This window comes from Nicotiana sylvestris, chromosome 4 (genome assembly GCF_000393655.2).
Source record: "Nicotiana sylvestris chromosome 4, ASM39365v2, whole genome shotgun sequence".
NCBI classification, from domain to species: domain Eukaryota; kingdom Viridiplantae; phylum Streptophyta; class Magnoliopsida; order Solanales; family Solanaceae; genus Nicotiana; species Nicotiana sylvestris.
Genome location: NC_091060.1, coordinates 1,108,437 through 1,126,727, shown reverse-complemented (window position 1 = coordinate 1,126,727; position 18,291 = coordinate 1,108,437). Strand labels below are relative to the sequence as shown.

General features: G+C 36.5%; 1 protein-coding gene across 2 annotated transcripts; it reads left to right on the top strand.

Moving 5' to 3' along the window:
- Positions 1–539: 539 nt before the first annotated feature.
- LOC104235789 (sodium/hydrogen exchanger 8-like) lies at positions 540–15,319 on the top strand. Of its 2 annotated transcripts, XM_009789608.2 has the most exons (23): positions 540–825; positions 1,974–2,024; positions 2,156–2,247; positions 2,980–3,057; positions 3,124–3,281; positions 3,491–3,592; positions 3,671–3,788; positions 4,294–4,346; positions 4,429–4,491; positions 7,000–7,044; positions 7,941–7,996; positions 9,201–9,385; positions 10,155–10,202; positions 10,368–10,475; positions 11,220–11,442; positions 12,202–12,498; positions 12,819–12,916; positions 13,104–13,235; positions 13,332–13,550; positions 13,661–13,867; positions 14,151–14,418; positions 14,904–15,020; positions 15,264–15,319. In XM_009789608.2, the coding sequence occupies exons 1-22, from the start codon at positions 621–623 to the stop codon at positions 14,981–14,983; spliced, it is 2,886 nt and encodes a 961-aa protein (XP_009787910.1). In that variant the 5' UTR covers positions 540–620; the 3' UTR covers positions 14,984–15,020; positions 15,264–15,319. The 2 variants fall into 2 exon arrangements, with proteins under 2 accessions (XP_009787910.1, XP_070027790.1); XM_070171689.1 differs by having other exon boundaries at positions 14,904–15,319.
- Positions 15,320–18,291: the final 2,972 nt, after the last annotated feature.

The window sequence follows — 18,291 nt, the reverse complement described above, 5'->3', positions numbered from 1 at the left end:
TATCGGCTCCTATTGCTTTTTTGAGCCGAAGGTCTCTTGGAAACAACCTCTCTACCCTTCGGGGTAGGGGTAAGGTCTGCGTACATATTACCCTCTCCAGACCCCACTTGTGGAATTATACTGGGTCGTTGTTGTTGTTTATAGTAACACCTCATTTTTTTTATAAATATATAATTTTAAAAATATATGAATAATAATAAAATAAAAAATTTAATTTAAATTATTTTTAAATTTAGAATGAGTAAATATACTAAAAAGGAAATCAAATGAGTAATAATAAGTAATATTTTTTTGGTTTCTCACTCGGTGTCCAGTATCCGCATTGAGGTCCGATTAAATCTAGAGTCGTCTCAAGAAATTCTACATTAGGGATGAAATGCTGCCTACCAAAGGTGGCTTCACGCCCGGAACTCGAACCCGAGACCTCTGGTCCGCCACAACTTTTGTTGGTAATAATAAGTAATGTTTTTTCCAATTTTGACCCTGTTGGTACCGAACATCTCGCTTTTATATAAATTGGTACACAAATATAGTTATATAGAATAAAAGATACTTCATTTTGTGAATTGCGAAACTCAACTCAACTAAACTAAACTAATTTCTTCAGAATTTTCGAATTAATGGCGAGTGTGGAGGAAGGTCCATTGCCATATAATTTATGGGAAGGGGAGAAGAGCAGCTCGTCGAATTCGAATCCAACAGATGCAGTTATATTTGCAGGAATCAGTATGTTAATAGGAGTTTCATGCAGAACTCTCCTTCGCCGTACTTCTGTTCCTTACACTGTCGTTTTGCTCATCATTGGCACCGCCCTCGGCTCTCTCGGTATGTTTATGTATAAATGTATGTATGTATGTATTGCATAAGCGGATCCAGGATTTAAATTCCACGAGTTCAACCTTTTTAACATTTACTCTATTATATTTTTAAAGTTATGGGTTCACATTTACTATTTGTTGCAATTGTAATGAATTTTACACATAAATTTGTACTCCGTGACAAAGGTAATGGTTCAGTTGAACTCGGTACCAAAGGGCTGGATCCGCCCCTGTTTATGTATGTATTGTATGTTATGTATGTATCAAGTCGTGTGTGTGTGTGTGTGTGAAAAGAGTTCAGCTTTGGCTGATGCTTCAGTAAGGTCAGTTAAGGGCATTGTGACATCCCCTGATTTGTGAGTTTTCGGTGTAAATGTGAGAATTTTGTGAAAGATTTATTCATTAAAAAATGGAAAATAATTTAGTCCAAAACTTAGTAAAAAAGGTCAAACATTACTAGTTATGAAAGTTTTAAATGGAGTTCCCCTGAGAATGAACTCGAAGAAAGTAAAGTAGGAATTAGGTTGGTTAATGAAGTGGGAGGAAAGACGTGAGGTTTTAGGTTCAAATCCCAATGGAGGTAAAAGATTGAAACTTTAGACAAATATTTCACTATAAGAAGTTAGAGCCATGATGTCTCAGGTTTAAATCCTAGCGGAGGCAAAGAGTACTAGTAAGTAATTACTTTCCGTCTGCTTGTAAGCCTTGGTGGACAGTGTTACACGGTACCTATGTTGGTGGAAGGTAGCAAGCACCCCGGAATAGTCGAGCTGTGCACAAGCTGGTTCGAGCACCAGGGTCATAAAACAAAAAAGTAGAAATTACTATTGGCCATATCTCATTTGCAAGGTGTGGCTGACAAATATTTTCCTTGTCTTCTATGTCAACCGTTGGCATAGATTTGTTCATGGTCTTGTTATTGTGGTTGAGGGCATGCTTTGTGCAATTCTTTCCCTGATTGTTATTACTGCTCCAACAGCATAGAACATTTTCTTATGGACATGAACTAGCAATTCTGGACCTTTTAAAATTTAAGATCTGTTCTCTTTTCTCAAATGTCCTTGTTGTGTTTGAATGCCTACTGGCATGTTGTGGAATCTAGCTGTTCTCATATTTTTGCTATTTATTTCTTTACTTAATTTTTTGCAAATTTAGAATTTGGGAGTAATTATCCACTGGGAAAGCTTGGGAATGGAATTCGAATATGTAAGTATAATTCAGTTATCTCTCAAATTTCTTGAAATTATCAATTTTGAGGATTGACTAAAAATTGTTGCATTCGCGATTATCTCTCATTATCCTATAAAGGTATGTGCTTTATTGAATTGCTGCAACAGGGGCAGATATAGATGCTGATCTTCTATTAGCTGTATTCCTCCCTATACTGATTTTTGAAGGCGCATTCTCCATGGAGGTGCACCAAATAAAGGTTATCTTCTCCTTAGTTTTCATTCTGTAAAACCTCAATCCTAGCCATTGAATGTATAGGATGGTTTACTATCGGTCATAATACCACCACCAGGAATTCAGAAGCAATTCGGTGTAGTCTGTCTTTTTACTGGACTCCATATTCTTCTTAATATTGGAGAGAAATCATGGAGAAGTGTAAACAAGCCTCTAGTATATTTGTTAATAAAGAAGATTAGTGGTGTCTTCCCATCTGCCTAAGTCTTAGTGGTAGAGTTACCAAGTACCTGTGTTGGGGGGATAGCAAGTACTAGTGGAATAGTCGAGATGGATTCAAGTTGGCCCAGACACCATCGTAATCAAGAAAAAAAAGACAAGAAAAAAGGAAGATAAGACGAGAGTTCTTGGGGAAATGGGGTAGTGTGGCTAAATAGTTATCAATTTTGATCAAAGCTCATAATATATAGGGGACTGAATCCCTCATCTGCAAGATGATTGTGAACGTTATATCTTCTTACAATTGGACTGCTACATAAGTTTATAACATCAAAAGCATGGTCTTGTTTCATAGTTAAAAAAAAGCAGATATGGGTTTAAAGATATGCTGAAATAATGACGCCTTTCATTTTAAGGAAAGCAGGTGGCTTACTTTGATAGCCTGAATGTATGCTTTAAATAAGTATGTATGCCATTTATCAGTTTTTATACAAGTTAATGGAATATGTCTGTTCATTTCTTTAGCTGACTTTGACAGAAATGTATGGCGCAAATGCTTTTGCTTGCTGGTCCTGGTGTACTGATTTCCACAGTTCTGATCGGTGCTGCTGTGAAGGTATAAGGAAACACTGTTTTCTGGAAGTGGTTTCGTACTTGCTCAAACATTCATATGTTTCTGCAGCTTGCTTTTCCATATGACTGGAATTGGAAAACATCATTATTGTTGGGGGCGATTCTTAGTGCTACTGATCCTGTGGCTGTTGTCGCGTTGCTTAAAGATCTGGGAGCTAGTAAAAAGTTGAGCACAATTGTTGAAGGAGAATCTATGATGAATGATGGGTATAAACATAAATCCATTTTCCTTTCATTTCTTCGGGAAAATCCTCTTGGTTTTGCCTATAATTTCATATTCATGTCCACATTTTTGGATGGCCAATTTTTCCACATAAAAGTGCCATCAGCCCCTTATTCTGTCTTGCAGTTTATCTTCATCTTTTGTATACACTGATTCTTATTGTTCACCTCACTTCCTCCAATCATGTTGCCAGGGCAGCTATTGTGGTTTACCAGCTTTTCTATCGAATGGTTCTTGGGAAAAGCTCTGGCTGGGTTGCAGTGCTGGAATATCTTGCAGAAGGCTCACTTGGAGCGTAGGGATCATTATCTGGTTGGCTGATAACTTTTTGTATTATTTTGGTTGAACTTAACTAGATCTTTTATTGTTACAGTGTCATCATCGGACTTGTGTTTGGAATGGCATCTCTTTTCTGGCTTCGGTTTGTATACAATGATACATTGATAGACTTTTCATTGGCTCTTACCGTGAGCTACATTGCTTACTACACAGTATGTTCCTTCCTGATTTAGATCATTTTTTATATACATGCATTCAATTCTTTGACATACGATTCCGAAGCTCGACCTTGTAGAATTATCATATTTTCTGACAACATTTACGCATGCATGATAATTATCATATTTTGTTGATAACATTTTGACATACTTGATTTAAGTGATTCAAGAGTTAAAAAAGTGATTCAAGTTCATATTTGATGACATCTTCAGTAATATAAGATCTTTGGCCTGCTTCATTCTACATATTTTGGTAAATTTACCACGTAAATGGTGTCATCAAATCTTTTCAGTATTAGAAACATCTTCGCTACTAATCTATACTAGAAAGGCTGACAAATTCCAAAACTTCTTTACTTGCTAATTCAAGCAGACACTGTACTATGTTGTATGATTTCTTTTTCCTTAGCTTCTTGCGAGCTCCATTGAAGTCCTATGTGGTTGTTTCAATGCCATCCTTACTAACCTTAACTGGATCTTTAATGCTTATTGCTTATAGGCTCAAGAGCAAGCTGAAGCTTCTGGTATCTTGACTCTTGTAGCACTAGGGATGTAAGTTTTCGCTCCTCTTTCACATTCAGACGTTTCAGCAGTAAAGCGTGTTTCAGTCTCTGATACTGAAGCTTATGGATAGGGTTTTTGCAATGTCAAAGGATACCCATAGAGCTGGTGGAAAGCAGAGCTTGCATGAGTTTTGGTATGTTTCTTCCCATTGTAATATCATGTTGGCTAAATATAGATATGTGTAGCAAACCAATGTATAGTGTGATCATTATTGCGCAGATTCGAGCATTGCCAATACCTAGCTGTGGCTCTCTTTTGTTGAGATAGTGTTACATATGATGTCTTCTATGTGAAGGCATATTTAACAGATGTATCTAGGGGAATATGTTGTCAAAATCAAAAGGTTGGAGTACATATGGTTTTACGCTAAAAGGGCAGGTTCATAGTCAAACCTAAGGTCCATAACCTTTACACTGGATTAGAGCCAGACCCATCTCAATTTTTGGTTGATCCTATCTTTGACCCTCATGTTAGATTATCCAAGCTCAGATGTGCAGAGAGGGGGCTGATACAACGTTCCTCAATGGTTGAGCGAATGGAGTATTGTTTCCTTATATGGTCTTTGTGCAATCCTTCTCCTCGTGAGCTAGCTTTGGTGTTGAGTTAGATCCAAAATCCATTTTACTGGCACGCATTACCAGAAATATAATCCTCAAGTACTTGGCCGATGACAAAGGATCGGGCCTGCGCATGAGGGGGTGTGATGAAGGCATAATTAAGTAATTAAAAAGTGTGCTCTCTATAGCAGTTTAAACTATTAGATGAGATTGTTCCACACTTCAACAATATTTAATATTTGAATGTGTACCCTGTTGTGATTAATACGGAGCTCCATTAGTGAGGATGTGAAGAAAGTTTATTGAAAATAGAAATACGACTATGTAAAATGGCACTTATCCAGGTTCATTGGTGAAATTTAACTTTCTATGGCCTTTTATGGTGATAACTAAAAACTTTAAAAGGGCATCCCGGTGCACTAAGCTCCTGCTATGCGCAGAGTCCGGGAAAGGCCGGACCACAAAGGTCGATTGTACGCATCCTTACCCTGCATTTCTGCAAGAGGCTGTTTCCACGACTTGAACCCGTGACCTCCTGGTCACATGACATCTACTTTACCAGTTACGCCAAGGCTCTGATAACTAAAAACATTCTAGGAGATAAATTGCTGGTGGTCAAGTTCAAGGGGTTTGAGCATGTCAGGAAAAAGGTAGGATGGTGTGAGCTGACTTTCTCTGTCACAATTTAAACACGTTTAAATATAGGCTTTTCTGCTAAATGAAACTGAGGGAGTAGTAAGCACTCCCTCCTGTCCCATCTTATGTGAAGGCGTTTTATTGGGCACAAACTTTAAGAAATAAACGAAGACGACTGCACATTTCCGAGGACATGGCCCTTGATAGGAAGGCTTGGAGGTCAAGCATTAGAGTTGTAGGATAGGGGTAGTAAAGCTTTCCTTACTTCATCCCGGGGGTGAGGCGGGGTTGGATTAGGGTTGGTCTTAGATGGCTTGCAGTTTATGTTGGACGCACACTATTCTTGTTGTTTGTCTTAGCCCCGGGCCTTAGATTATGGTTACTGTTATTGCATGTCATTCCTCTTTCGATTTTTATGTGTATGTTACTATTACGGTTTCTATTGGAGTTACTAATGAATTCTCTCTTGTTTTTTTTTTTACTTTATTTTCGTCTTTCTGAACCGAGGGTCTATCGGAAACAGCCTCTCGGCAGGGGTAAGGTCTGCGTACACATTACCCTCCCTAGACCCCACTATGTGGGATTTTACTGGGTAGTTGTTGTTGTTGTTGTTGTTGTATGCAAAGTACTGAATTATCCTTTTAAATAAGTGGTGGTGAGAGTTCCACATGTCTTTTCATTTTCTCTTTCCTTATAAGATAATGAATTTTTGTATCAAGTGAATCCCAATAAGTCATGTCATTAAGGGTAAATTGGGGATGCTAAGATTAAATAGTACTTGGAACAAACTGAAAAGGAAAATGTGTCATATAAAATGAGACAGAGGGAGTATTTCTTTATTTCTAGTGTTGCTAACTAATGTATGTCATCTTTGTTTTGAAGTGTTTCTAACTACAGACGAGCCAAAATTTATACATTGTAACTGCTACCATTCCACTTCTGTTGATACATTACTCTCTTAGTATCACTATGCTTAGTATGCTTCTTCTGCTACTTAGTTCTAGTGCTACTGCCAGTACTAAATGCTGTTGCTGCTACTGCTACAACAACCCTACCGTACCATCCCCACAACTACTCTCTTCATGAACTCTTTGGCTTTCCTAAACAATGCGTTATAGGTTTTTGAAATTGTCTTTTGTGACTTCTTCCAGCATTGGTGCTCTCGCTCTGTGCTTTTAGGATCTTTTGTGCATTGTCTCTCTCATCCTGTCTGTTATCTGTATTTTTGTTATAGGACTGCTTAAAACATCATGTTTAGATGATTTGGTTCTTAATAGTTTGCTTATTGTTCAAAACCATAACCAAAGATATGAACTCTGTCATCATTTTGTTTTGGCTCCATTTTCTTTTACTGCTTTACTCTGAAAGAGGGGAATGGGAGGCGGTTGGACTGGAGATGGCTTGAACTATTTTTCACACTAACTTTCTCTCACCAACTTTTTTCGCAGGGAAATGATTGCCTACATTGCGAATACTTTAATATTCATCTTGAGGTTAGACTTGTTAACAGTCTATTATACAAACTAATGTTGTTTCTTTTCCTTGTCTTAATATCATTTTGTTCCTTTTCTATGGTAAATTTTTGTTATGATGACATTGTGACCATCTTGGTCTTCTTATTTAGTAGCAGTTGAAGTATTATAAGTACTTACTTTTGATTTGGACGTTAGTTTTTCGCTATGGAAAAGCTTATTTAGAGTATCCTGCCTATTTCTAATTGCGCTTTTGCGTCTGAGAGGTTCATTATTTTCTTTCAATTTCTTCCACCAGCTGCCTTTTATGCGAAGTTACTGTTCTCCTCTGTTATTATGGCGCTCTTATTTGTTTTCATTCATTTGCGATGATTTGGTGGTCTGAGGTGTCCCACTTTATCACTTTCTTATGTTCTATTGACTTTGTACTAACTCGAAGTTAGAATATGTACTTACTCCTTTGTAGGCATTTGAATAAAGCTTTTCTTATATCTGAACGCGAGTCAAATCTATTTCTCAACCCTTTTCTTCTTTTGATAGGGTTAGACATGTTTCATTCAAAGTCCTTCCTTGCTATAGTTTTCTTCTTCCTCGTTGCCCGTATGCTGTAGAATTGTCACTTTATGGAAGAGTCTACACATACTAGACAATTACAAAAAATTCTTTAAGGAGATTTCTCTAGTCCTGTGCTATCTCCAATCAAAGCAATATATCTTACTGCAATTGTTATTGTGCTGCTCTTTTCTCAAGGAGTTGTATTGCCCCATTTTCCATATATTTATATCTATTAGATAGTGTTGTTAATCCACTTCATGTTCTGAGTGTAACTCAAGGACCCCTTGGTGCATGGTTGGCTATTATCCTCCTTTATTGTTATTGAATCAACGATGTTGCTTACAAACACTGACTTTTTGCAGCGGAGTTATCATAGCTCAAAGCATCTTCAGTATTGGAAATTTCGACGACAATGCAGGTAGGTCTTCACCCTTTATTTATTATGTAATACTTCACTTAAGATGGATAACAACTGTTTTCCTATTACTTGAAGTGTGTGGTACATGCTGTACAGCACAATAAGTTGGGCAACCTGATTTTCCTCCCAATTGAGTAACTAGAAGTCTCAGAGTCATTTTCGTAAATCATTTTTTTTGAGAATCAATGCATCTGCTGCATGGATGCAGCAACAACACAAGTAGTTGGTACCTTAGGAAGTACTGAAACTTGGATGGTAAAGAACTAGGAGTATAAAAGTGGTACAATAGCCTTTGGTTGTCGGACATGTGACCAGATGCACCTGAGTAAAATCTAGGATCCAATCAGGAGGAAATCCTGGATTAATAGCTAAATTCCATAGATCAGAATGCTAAAAAATCAAAATCCAGATTAAGTTCAGTCACTGATGATGACCTTTCAGACCAAAATAGAGAGCTCTCCTTCCCATGGTACGAACCAAAATTCAAAATTATCACTGAAAACTATAATGAACAAATAGTGTGATCTTCTTCCAACAGAGAACAAACCATGATCCAAATATTAATACTGGCGATAAAACGACTGAGTAGAGAACAGAGATGGAGATAAAGCCATAAGCATGTGACAGCAATGACAAAAACTGACTATGGAAACTAACAGAGAGTACAGAAAAAACATAAAGGCAGCAACCAATGCAACGCCTCAGATCAACCAACAACGAACGCCGGGGACAACCTTATCAAAAACCTTAGCAAACAACAAAGACTAGGCTATGATATCTTATGAAGACAGAGATATGGTGGAAACCCATGTTTATTGTGCTAGGTTCTCCACACCAATTATATTAGTTGTTGAGTTATTTACAATGAGGAATAAAATAATGGGTGCATAAACTTAGGTCTCCAATTTATTTACTTTTTATAGTTAACAGAAACATGAAGATTTTGTGTATTCAGGAGAAATAAGAGAGGGGGAAAAGGTAAAGACGCAGAGAATCACCCATTGATGCTCATATGCATCACACCTCAGGTTGGGAATTGTTGAGACCTGTCCAGTTTCTGAGATCGCTCAACTTAGATGTATTCCTATTGACATATTATCATTTCTTTGGAGAATTTTTGTGCATTTTTCTTAGATTTTATTCCACTACACTAAATTTTCCGGATATCAAGAAAAATTCTTTTATTTACGAATTTATATTGTAGGGAGATCTTGGGGCTATATCTTTCTTCTCTACATCATTCTTCAAGTGTCTCGAGCCATCGTTGTTTTTGTGTTTTATCCTGCCCTTCGCTACTTTGGTTATGGTTTGAATTGGAAAGAAGCTACCGTTGTCATATGGTCTGGTTTGAGAGGAGCTGTCGGTTTGGCACTCTCCTTATCTGTTAAAGTAAGTCGTTTTCTGCTAAGTTTGTAATTCATATGGTTTCGTGTATCATTTACTCTTGAAGCTTAGATACAAATGTGCACAGAAGATACAGTATTATCTTTTTTTCTTAAAAAATAACTTCTACTTATGTAACTTTCATATCTAGGAATGATTTGTACTGGTGTGAAATGTACTCCTAATATACGAAAGTGTATAATTTGTTGCCTGTCATTAGTTTAGGAAAGAAAGTCAGTTTGTACCTGGTAAGCTTTTTGCTAAAATAAAACAGTCCAAGAGAGATAATGTGAAAACCTGTGATCTTCATTAAGTACTGATGCACTTGTAGGTTTGATTGCTTTTATTGGTTGGTTACCTCCTCCCTCCCAAACCAAAAAAGAAGGCTTTCTCTTCCTAGATCCTGAATTTAACTGCGTCAGTTTTTTTTTGCACATCGATCAGGCACTCCTTAGTCTTTATAATTTCAGTAGTTTTCTATATCCACTTCGTTGCTAATCTGCCCACCAGTTTGATTTCAAGCGACAGATTAAGGGGGTAAATTCGATATCTATGGAGACGATAGCTTCCATTTGATATCTTACAGCAATTAGAGTATGAGCAGTAGAACTTATAACTGAATTACCTTCCTGTAGAGCATAAAAAGCTTATCATTTTTTTCACTTATGTGTCAAAGCTTTATGAAGCATATCTACGATGTAGGCGCTGGAAGAGGGATGATAGATTTTCTTTTACTTAATAATATTTACACATGGTTTTCTTTCTAAATTTCCAGGGTGCTAGTGGCGATCCAAAGTATCTCAGTGCAGAAACTGGAGCTATGGTATGTTTTTATTGACAAACAATTGCAATTTAGTTGCAGTTCATTTGCCCTGCTTTTGGAAGTCATTGATTCATTGCCATGATTAACTTGTAGCTTTTTGGCATCTGAAGCTTAAGCTATCAACTTTCTTTGACATGTAACTGAAACTCCTTTCTTATTGTACAGTTTGTTTTCCTTACTGGTGGAAGTGTGTTACTGACACTCATTATCAATGGATCTACTGCACAATTACTTCTTAGTCTCTTTGGTATGGACGCTCTATCAAAAAGTGAGGTAAAATTCTGTAATTTAAGTCCTTTTGCATTGAGGAACTTACCTGCCCAAGAAATTGTGATCCATGTATGTCTTTTTATGTAGTTTCTCCATGTTAAATTTCAGTAATTACCCTTTTCATTGAAAATCCTACCTGCCCTAGGACTTGCAGGACATCTATGCCTTTGGTGTATGTTCAATCTTATCAATCAGCTTCTTAGTGTTATGGAATGAGAGGAATCAATGATGTTTCGGGGAAAGGAGCATTTTTACATAACTTGAAATACAAGTTCCTGTATTTAGTAATTCTGTGCTGAATTCTCCAAAATTTATATGAAGTGTATACCGAAGTTGAATTTTGACTAACCTACACCTCATTTGTACTAATCCGAGCATCAGCTTATTGATTGTTTTTTCTATTCTATAAGATTGCTTTTACTTGTCAAAAAATGAGTATTGCTATGTTACCTGCTTGTCTTTAAACTATTACATTGTCAATTTATTTATGGCCTTTGTAAGCTTCTCAATGCACAAGGATCATCAGCTTGAACTCATATTGGTCCTATTTCCTGATAAAATATTTTTGTGTATCTAGAAAGAAATATCTGCATAGAATTAGCTAAGTCATTCTGGTCTTTGTTAACTTCAAATATGTGGCGAATAACCAGGAAACATACCCGGTGCACTCAACCACTACTTGTATTTCATATTTGAGACGTGGTCTTTTTGTTGAGGGAGCCATCCTTATAGTATAATTTGTTTCAGGAAAACATGGTCAATTATGCAAAGCATCAACTATTGAGAAAGGCTGAAGAGTTTTCTAGAATCTGTAGTGGAAGCAATAATCCTTTCGATTGGATCACTGTTGGAGGTTATGCGACATGCATAAAGGATGTCTGTGAAGACACAGTTTGGCCTCCCTGTACCACCAACAATAGATATCTAGATATAGATGATATGAAGACTATGAGAGTGTGCTTTCTGAAAGGTCAGTTACTGCGCCTGGACTAGTTGGTCTTTAGTTTGCTTTTACAACCTTTCTGGTGTCTGGCGCCTGCATTTCTCATCTGGGCTTTCAGCTTTCCCCTTGCTTTCTTTTGTAAGTGTCGCAATATCAGATATTGCTTCTCTCATCTATTTGATTGACAGATTATTCATGCCATATTTGATCATGAACTGCGGTCCTTTTTTTGTGAGTTACCTTGACATATCTTCAGTTTGTTCGTATAAAAAACCTGCATGTTCTTCTCCTCTAAAATCCGAGGAATATAAGGAACTGAAGAGTTAGAATGCAGTGTGAAGTTTTCTAATGAGCTGAACGTCAGCCTTCATTATTTTCACAAGTTTTTACACCTGTAACCCGATTGGTATGTGATATCGTGAGCTTACATCATGCAGAAATTTGCTTCTAGGACATCTGTCTTGTTTACCATATCTTAGCATCCCTCGTTGGTAACAATTCATTAAAAACTTGTGTCTTCTATTTTCCTTTGCTAATATGAGTAAGAATGAAATTCCATCTTATCCAAATGTCTCGAAACACATCCGTGTAGCCTTGAATTTTTGCCAACTTAAAATTTTTAATAGCTGTGTGAAGCTGTATGCGTGACTTCTTTTTATTCTTCATTCAAAATCTGCTAGACCTTATTCAAGGCGGCCTCTTCTTTTCTCCTTTTCTTCTATTCTTAATGGCTGTACAAGTTTATTCATGGCCTTACTTCTGTTATTTGCATTTCTTCTGCTACAGCTACTCGTGAGGCTTACTGGTCAACATTCAATGAGGGGGGGATAACTGAATCCATTATAAGTGTTTTGATGGAATCAGTGGATGAGGCAATCGATCTGGCTACTCAGGGATTGGATGACTGGAAATACATTTCTACTCGCCTCAAGTTTCCAGGATATTGTAAATTTTTCACAAATGTTTGCCCTCCGAGGCTGACAAGGTGGTTTGTGCTAAAGAAATTACAGGATAGTTGTCATATATGCTCTGCATTTATCCATGCTCACAGAATCGCAAGACAGCTTCTTCTTGACTATACTGGTAAGTCTGGGTACCAGCTTTAGATAAAAAGAAAATATGGCTGATACATTAGGTCCATCTTGTGGAGTATCTTATATGTAAATCAGGTTCTAAAAGCAATGGGTTTTCTTGTGTACCTTTTCTTTCTTAACATTGAATGCTGAACTCCTACTCTTTGAGAATTGTGCCTCCTGTCATAAGGGCTCTTTTTTCCCCTCTTTTTTCTTTTCCTTTCTTTGTCGTCTAACTCTGATGGGAAGCTAAGTCTTCTTTGAGATCATGGATCTGGGATTTGTGAGCTGACTCATGAAGTCATCTGACAATCTCTCTACATTTTAAAGGTGACAATGGAAATGCTGCAATTGTTATTGCTGAAAGTGAAGCCGAAGAACTAGAGGCAAGGAAGTTTCTAGAATCTGTCAAGAATTCAATGCCCGAGGTTTGTGAACATTTTTGTGTGAAATCATGCGTTGAAGCTCTTGTTTAAATGGCACATTGACCATTTGACTGTCAAGAGTTCGCAACATGGTTTTCTTAAATTAACTTTTATTTGCTAGAATATAACTCTATGTAAGCTTATCACACAAGTTCAGCTGAATTTAGCCATTGAATTCTGAACATTTTAGATCTTACATCAAGCGGAATCAAGGCAAGTTACATTTTCAATGCTGAAGTGTCTGGATGAATGTCTCAATGATATGGAGAAAGAAGGGATTTTAACTGAGAAAGTTGTGCTGCATATACATGATTTGCTTCAGGTAACTGTATTTCATGTGAAATTTCCAGCGCCGTAGCATTATTTTTTGTTGTATGCTTATTGTTGTATGTATACATGTTTTTCAACTCCAAACTAGAATGACCTTGAAAAGCTCTCGAGAAGTCCTCCTTCAGTAAGGATCCCAAAGCTAGGAGATGTCATAAGTATCCATCCTTTGTTTTTAAACCTTTCTCCTGCTATTCGAAGTGATCTGGAACGCTCCTCGAAGGTTATATTGAAGACACCAGGTTGTACACTCTACACGAAGGGTTCCAATCCGACGAGTGTCTGGCTGATAGGAAATGGATCAGTTACGGTAAGTAAAGGCAGCATAAGGAATCTATTCAAGTAACTATATTTCCAGATAGCTAGCATTATTGTATCTTTGTTTGATCATTGAAAAAACTTACCTTCTTTCTTCTCCAGTCGAAAAGGAGCCCGTTTCCTATTCATTGTCCTGTAGATTCAACATATCCTCGAGGAAGTATTTTAGGTCTATATGAGGCTCTTGTCGGAAAGCCATATTTGTGTGATATGGTGACAAATTCTGTGGCTCTCTGCGTCAAAATTAAGCTGGAGTCAATCATTTCACTACTGGCCCACGGCAATGGAGAGGAAGAATTGTTATGGAAGGTGATCTTTGACAATCTTTGCATGACTCTATGTGTAACTCAAACATTTATGTTAGCATAAGTGCACAATAAGTACTGTTGTAGTTGAACATATATGAAAAAATGCTGATGTCAGAAGTGCCTTCAGATAAAGATTTTACTTTCTATTTATAAATCAAAAGCTTTAATATATATATATAGTAATGTTAATGAAAAATGATTTTTTTATTATTATTTTGGTTTGACAAGTTCTTTATAAACAAGGTACAGTATTTTCTGAATTTCACAATCCATCTCATGTACAGGAGTGCACCATTGCTGTTGCTAAGCTCTTGGCGCCTGATATGTTCAAGAAATTCTCAATGCAAGAAGTAAGAGGCATTGTTGATGAAAGATCAGTCATGAATACTTTCTCAAGTCAAGAAATAATAGAAACTTCTCATCATTCCATCAACTTCCTGTTAAGCGGTTGCTTGAGAGATCAAACTACCGAGCAACTAATTGAATGCCCAGCAATATTGCCATGTTCCATTTTGAATGAAAGCGTCCCTTCTGCCCGCGCCAACGTAATGGGTAGGTCTCCTCATTATAATCTGTCTTCTTATTTGAAACTGTGGATACCAAAGTCGACTTCCTCGTTAGTTTGGTCAACCACACTCAGCAGAAAAAATTGTCCATTACTAATTTGTTGAGACTGTCATGTGGTAAAGATGCTTGCAGGTGTTTAATCCTCAATAACATGCACGCTTCTCCTTGCTGTTCATAGACTTTGTTGTCTTATGGATCTATTCAAGTAGCGCTTTTTCTGCATCCTCCAAATGTTCATTAATAAAATACTTCATAAAAATGAAAGGGAAAAAAAAGGAGCTATTCAAATAGGGGAAAAATGCTTGATTGTTGGGATTTTCTCTAACATTTTGGAAAAACTTGGAGATTTGATGAATGAGATGATCTATTAGGAACTGTCCTGTCTTGAGCTTATTGAACTTATCTTGCAAAACTTACCTGATCGCTGGTTGTCTCCTTGTTTTGTTTCCTAAATTATGGTGCTTTTGCAGGTGAGAGTGCTGGATCATATTCAAAGTACAAAGTTGTAAAAGAAGCAAGGATAGTTCGTGTAGACAACATTTCAGTATGAGAAGTTGGCCATCCAAAACTTTTGGAAGCGAAAAATGGTAAGCCGAGGAGATAACATTGAATTGCTTGGATAAGTTGGTCGCAGCTTTTTATTCTAGAGCGTAGACCTTCACTTTTCGATCATGAAAAACTGTATATATTACTTTGCCTCATTTCGTTTCTGTGGCTTAGAGTGTAAGCCCGTTCTATATTTTGTGTCAGTGCAATTTACACTGCTTGAGTCTCTCAGAGTCTGCACTTGCAACATTGATACATACCCATTGTACATCTTAAAATGTAAGGTATTCAAGCAAAGCATGTTGATTTTTCCTCCAGAATTCTACTCTGTGACCAAATATTAAGACTACCTTGGAGTTTTTCAGGTCTGCACTTTCTTTTCTTTTTTTAATTAATATTGAAGACTACTGTGCAATTATTTGGTCATATATGATTCTGTTTCTGCACTCTTTAGTCAATTGACTCTTGTCTCTCAAAAGATTGTTAAAACGTTTCAATTATTCATCTATATACAGTTAATCTCCTGTGATGCAGAGAAGAAAGGAGCAGTAATTGTGAATGAAAGAGTGAAAAGAATTGAATATCATGTTGCTCTCAACTATCAAATAGATAATTTTAGTATTTTTATGAGGACTAAATAGACAGTTTTAGTGGATTAAGCACATGTAAGGACTGAAATATGACGCATAAATTTTAAGAGGAAATCGATATATCCTAAAATTTTGAGGGTATACTTGTAGACTAGTCGAACAAAGATTATTCTACTTAATTTAGAACATCGTATTGATATTTGAAAAAGAAACATAACCAACAAAGGGTTGTGGTAGAGTGATAACCACTCCTTCATCCTTAACCAGAGGTCTCGGGTTCGGGTCCTTGGGTTAGGGAGCACTTTACCCTCAAATATGAGATTTTCCGGCGCGAATCCGGATTTAGTCAGGCCATAATGTGAATACCGAACACCGGGTGGGAAATAAAGTCATTTTTAGATTTGATTATAACATGCAAATACTAGCAATTCTTTGATCTCCTTTGGGTAATTGCGCTCTATTAATTACATCCAATTTGTGGCGGGCAAATAATCAAATTATGTAATTACGTGATTACACTCAAAGCCGATTTTCCATGTAAATTTTCAAACAAATAATTCTATATTTTCGAAATCATGGAGGGGTAGAGGGGATCACCATGCACCAACCTTAGCACACAAAACAGGATTCTATGTACCTAGGCTGTATAAGTCCTATTTAGGACGAATATACATTGCCACGAGCAATGTCACGGATAGTGGTGGCAAAATAGTTAAAAGAAAACAGTTATCCACCCATATCATCTATTAAAAATGGGTTGGATAATGAACTTTTTAAAAACGGATCAAATATGGATAAGAACCATATTATCCACTTAGAAAATGGATAACTAATGGGTTTAACTTTTACATTTGTCAAGCCTCAAATTGGGGGTTCCTTTAAGTTTGGGAGACTAGGAATTCCTCCAAAAGTGATCATATTCAAGAAGCCATGGACAATATGGATATCCATATTATCCGCCAGTTAACCTATATTTTATCCGTATTAAATATAGGTTGGGTAGGATAATTTATCTGCTTTTGCATTACCCGTTTTTGGCCCGTCCATATTTGACCCAACCCACCCGTTTGCCACCCTCATGGAACATTGCTTCATTAAAAATATTGGTACTATATGTATATATATATATAATAAGCAAAACACAAAAATATTGCGCATACATAAAGAAAATGAGCCGCTTATAACTGTAGTAAACTATTAATTTGTTTATTTCTCCAAATATTGATACCTCTTATAGAAAATCATGTGTACCCCATTGTTCCTATCCCACCTTATTAAAGGACAGTTCGGTGCATAAAATATTTTGTGTTTACGTAGGATCGGGGGAAGGATCACATCTAAGAAAGTGTGATATAGGCAGCCTATTATGATGCAAAGTGGCTGATTTCATGACTCGAATCCATGACCTATAAATCATACGAAAATAATTTTACCGTTGTTTCAACACTCCCGTCCGTTAAAAGAATATCTCAGCAAAATACGAACCGAAACCACATGCTGTGGGCCTTTCTAAATTGGAAAGAACTTTTAGTTGGTGAGGCACTTGAATAAGTTAAGTAAGAATCAATAACAAAAGCCTAAAGGAATGGATACAGACAAGTTTAAATGTTCATGCATATTCCTATTTCAATTATTAGTATTCTCGTTGTTCTCTTATTCCCTCCAATTTCTTTCTTTTTATTTAATACCTTTCTTTTTTACTTACTAAATAAGTTTATTAATATTAGAGTAACAATCAAATTTAAAATCTCCTTGGCAAAGTTGCTATTTAATTTACATTCAAATTGTGCAAAGTTCTATTTCTCGTACGTCTTTGCTTTCTCCTTCCTCTTCCTCGGACCTGTAATTCTTGATGTTGTTTTCTATGAAGTAATAGATTAACGTATGTGAAAAATTAATAAAATGTTGGCGAATTATTAAAATTTTGCATGAAGCCTTAATTTATAAAGTATAATTAATTCATTATTAAGAATCTTAAATTAAAGATAAAACTCATCATACAATAATTATACTGAGTTCAGAGGTCCATTTCCACAAGTATTAGTCCATATTATAGTCTTTTTTAATTTAAATTGCCCGAGTAGTATTACAGGGTAAAAAAAAAAATTGTGATTCTTGAATTCTATATGTAGTTACCACAGTAACAAAAAACTCTAAACTCATTTCAAATGGAGCAAGTTAGACAATTATGCAAGTTCCAAGTCGAAAAAAAGGGCAGTCCAATGCACAAAATATCTCGCTTTCATGCAAGGTCCGGAGAAGTGTCCCACCCCAAGAATGTGATGTAGAAAGCCTCCCCTGATGTAAGCATTAGTGGTTGCTTCCACGGCTCAAACCTAATGACTTATAAATCACACGGAGTCAATATTTAATTAATCAGTCAAAATTAAAACACCATGTGGATGCAAATTGCAAATAGATTGCAAGATGATGGATTGAAAGAAGGAAGATCGTATAATCAAAAGCAAAGATTTGGTGCAATGAATTTATGAGAGAAGTCATAGTAACTACCAAGAATTGTGATGGGCTAGATAATCTCTTCACCCTTAATCACAGATTTCGGATTAAGTCGAATGAAAGAAAAAAAAACTTTGACAGGGAATGCTTTCCCATTTAATACGCTCTACGCATCGTAAATCCAAATTAATCGAAGCCTAATACGGATATTGAATATGGTGGCCAAAAAAAAGAGAAAGAGAAGTCATAGTAAGTAGAAGATGCT

Bases quoted from the DNA above. Each gene is read 5' to 3' on its own strand.
- LOC104235789 (XM_009789608.2), top strand. From the start codon at position 621: ATGGCGAGTGTGGAGGAAGGTCCATTGCCATATAATTTATGGGAAGGG. The intron at 2,025-2,155 runs GTAAGTATAATT...TTGCTGCAACAG, and splicing joins TGGGAATGGAATTCGAATAT to GGGCAGATATAGATGCTGAT. The intron at 13,236-13,331 runs GTAACTGTATTT...ACTCCAAACTAG, and splicing joins ATATACATGATTTGCTTCAG to AATGACCTTGAAAAGCTCTC.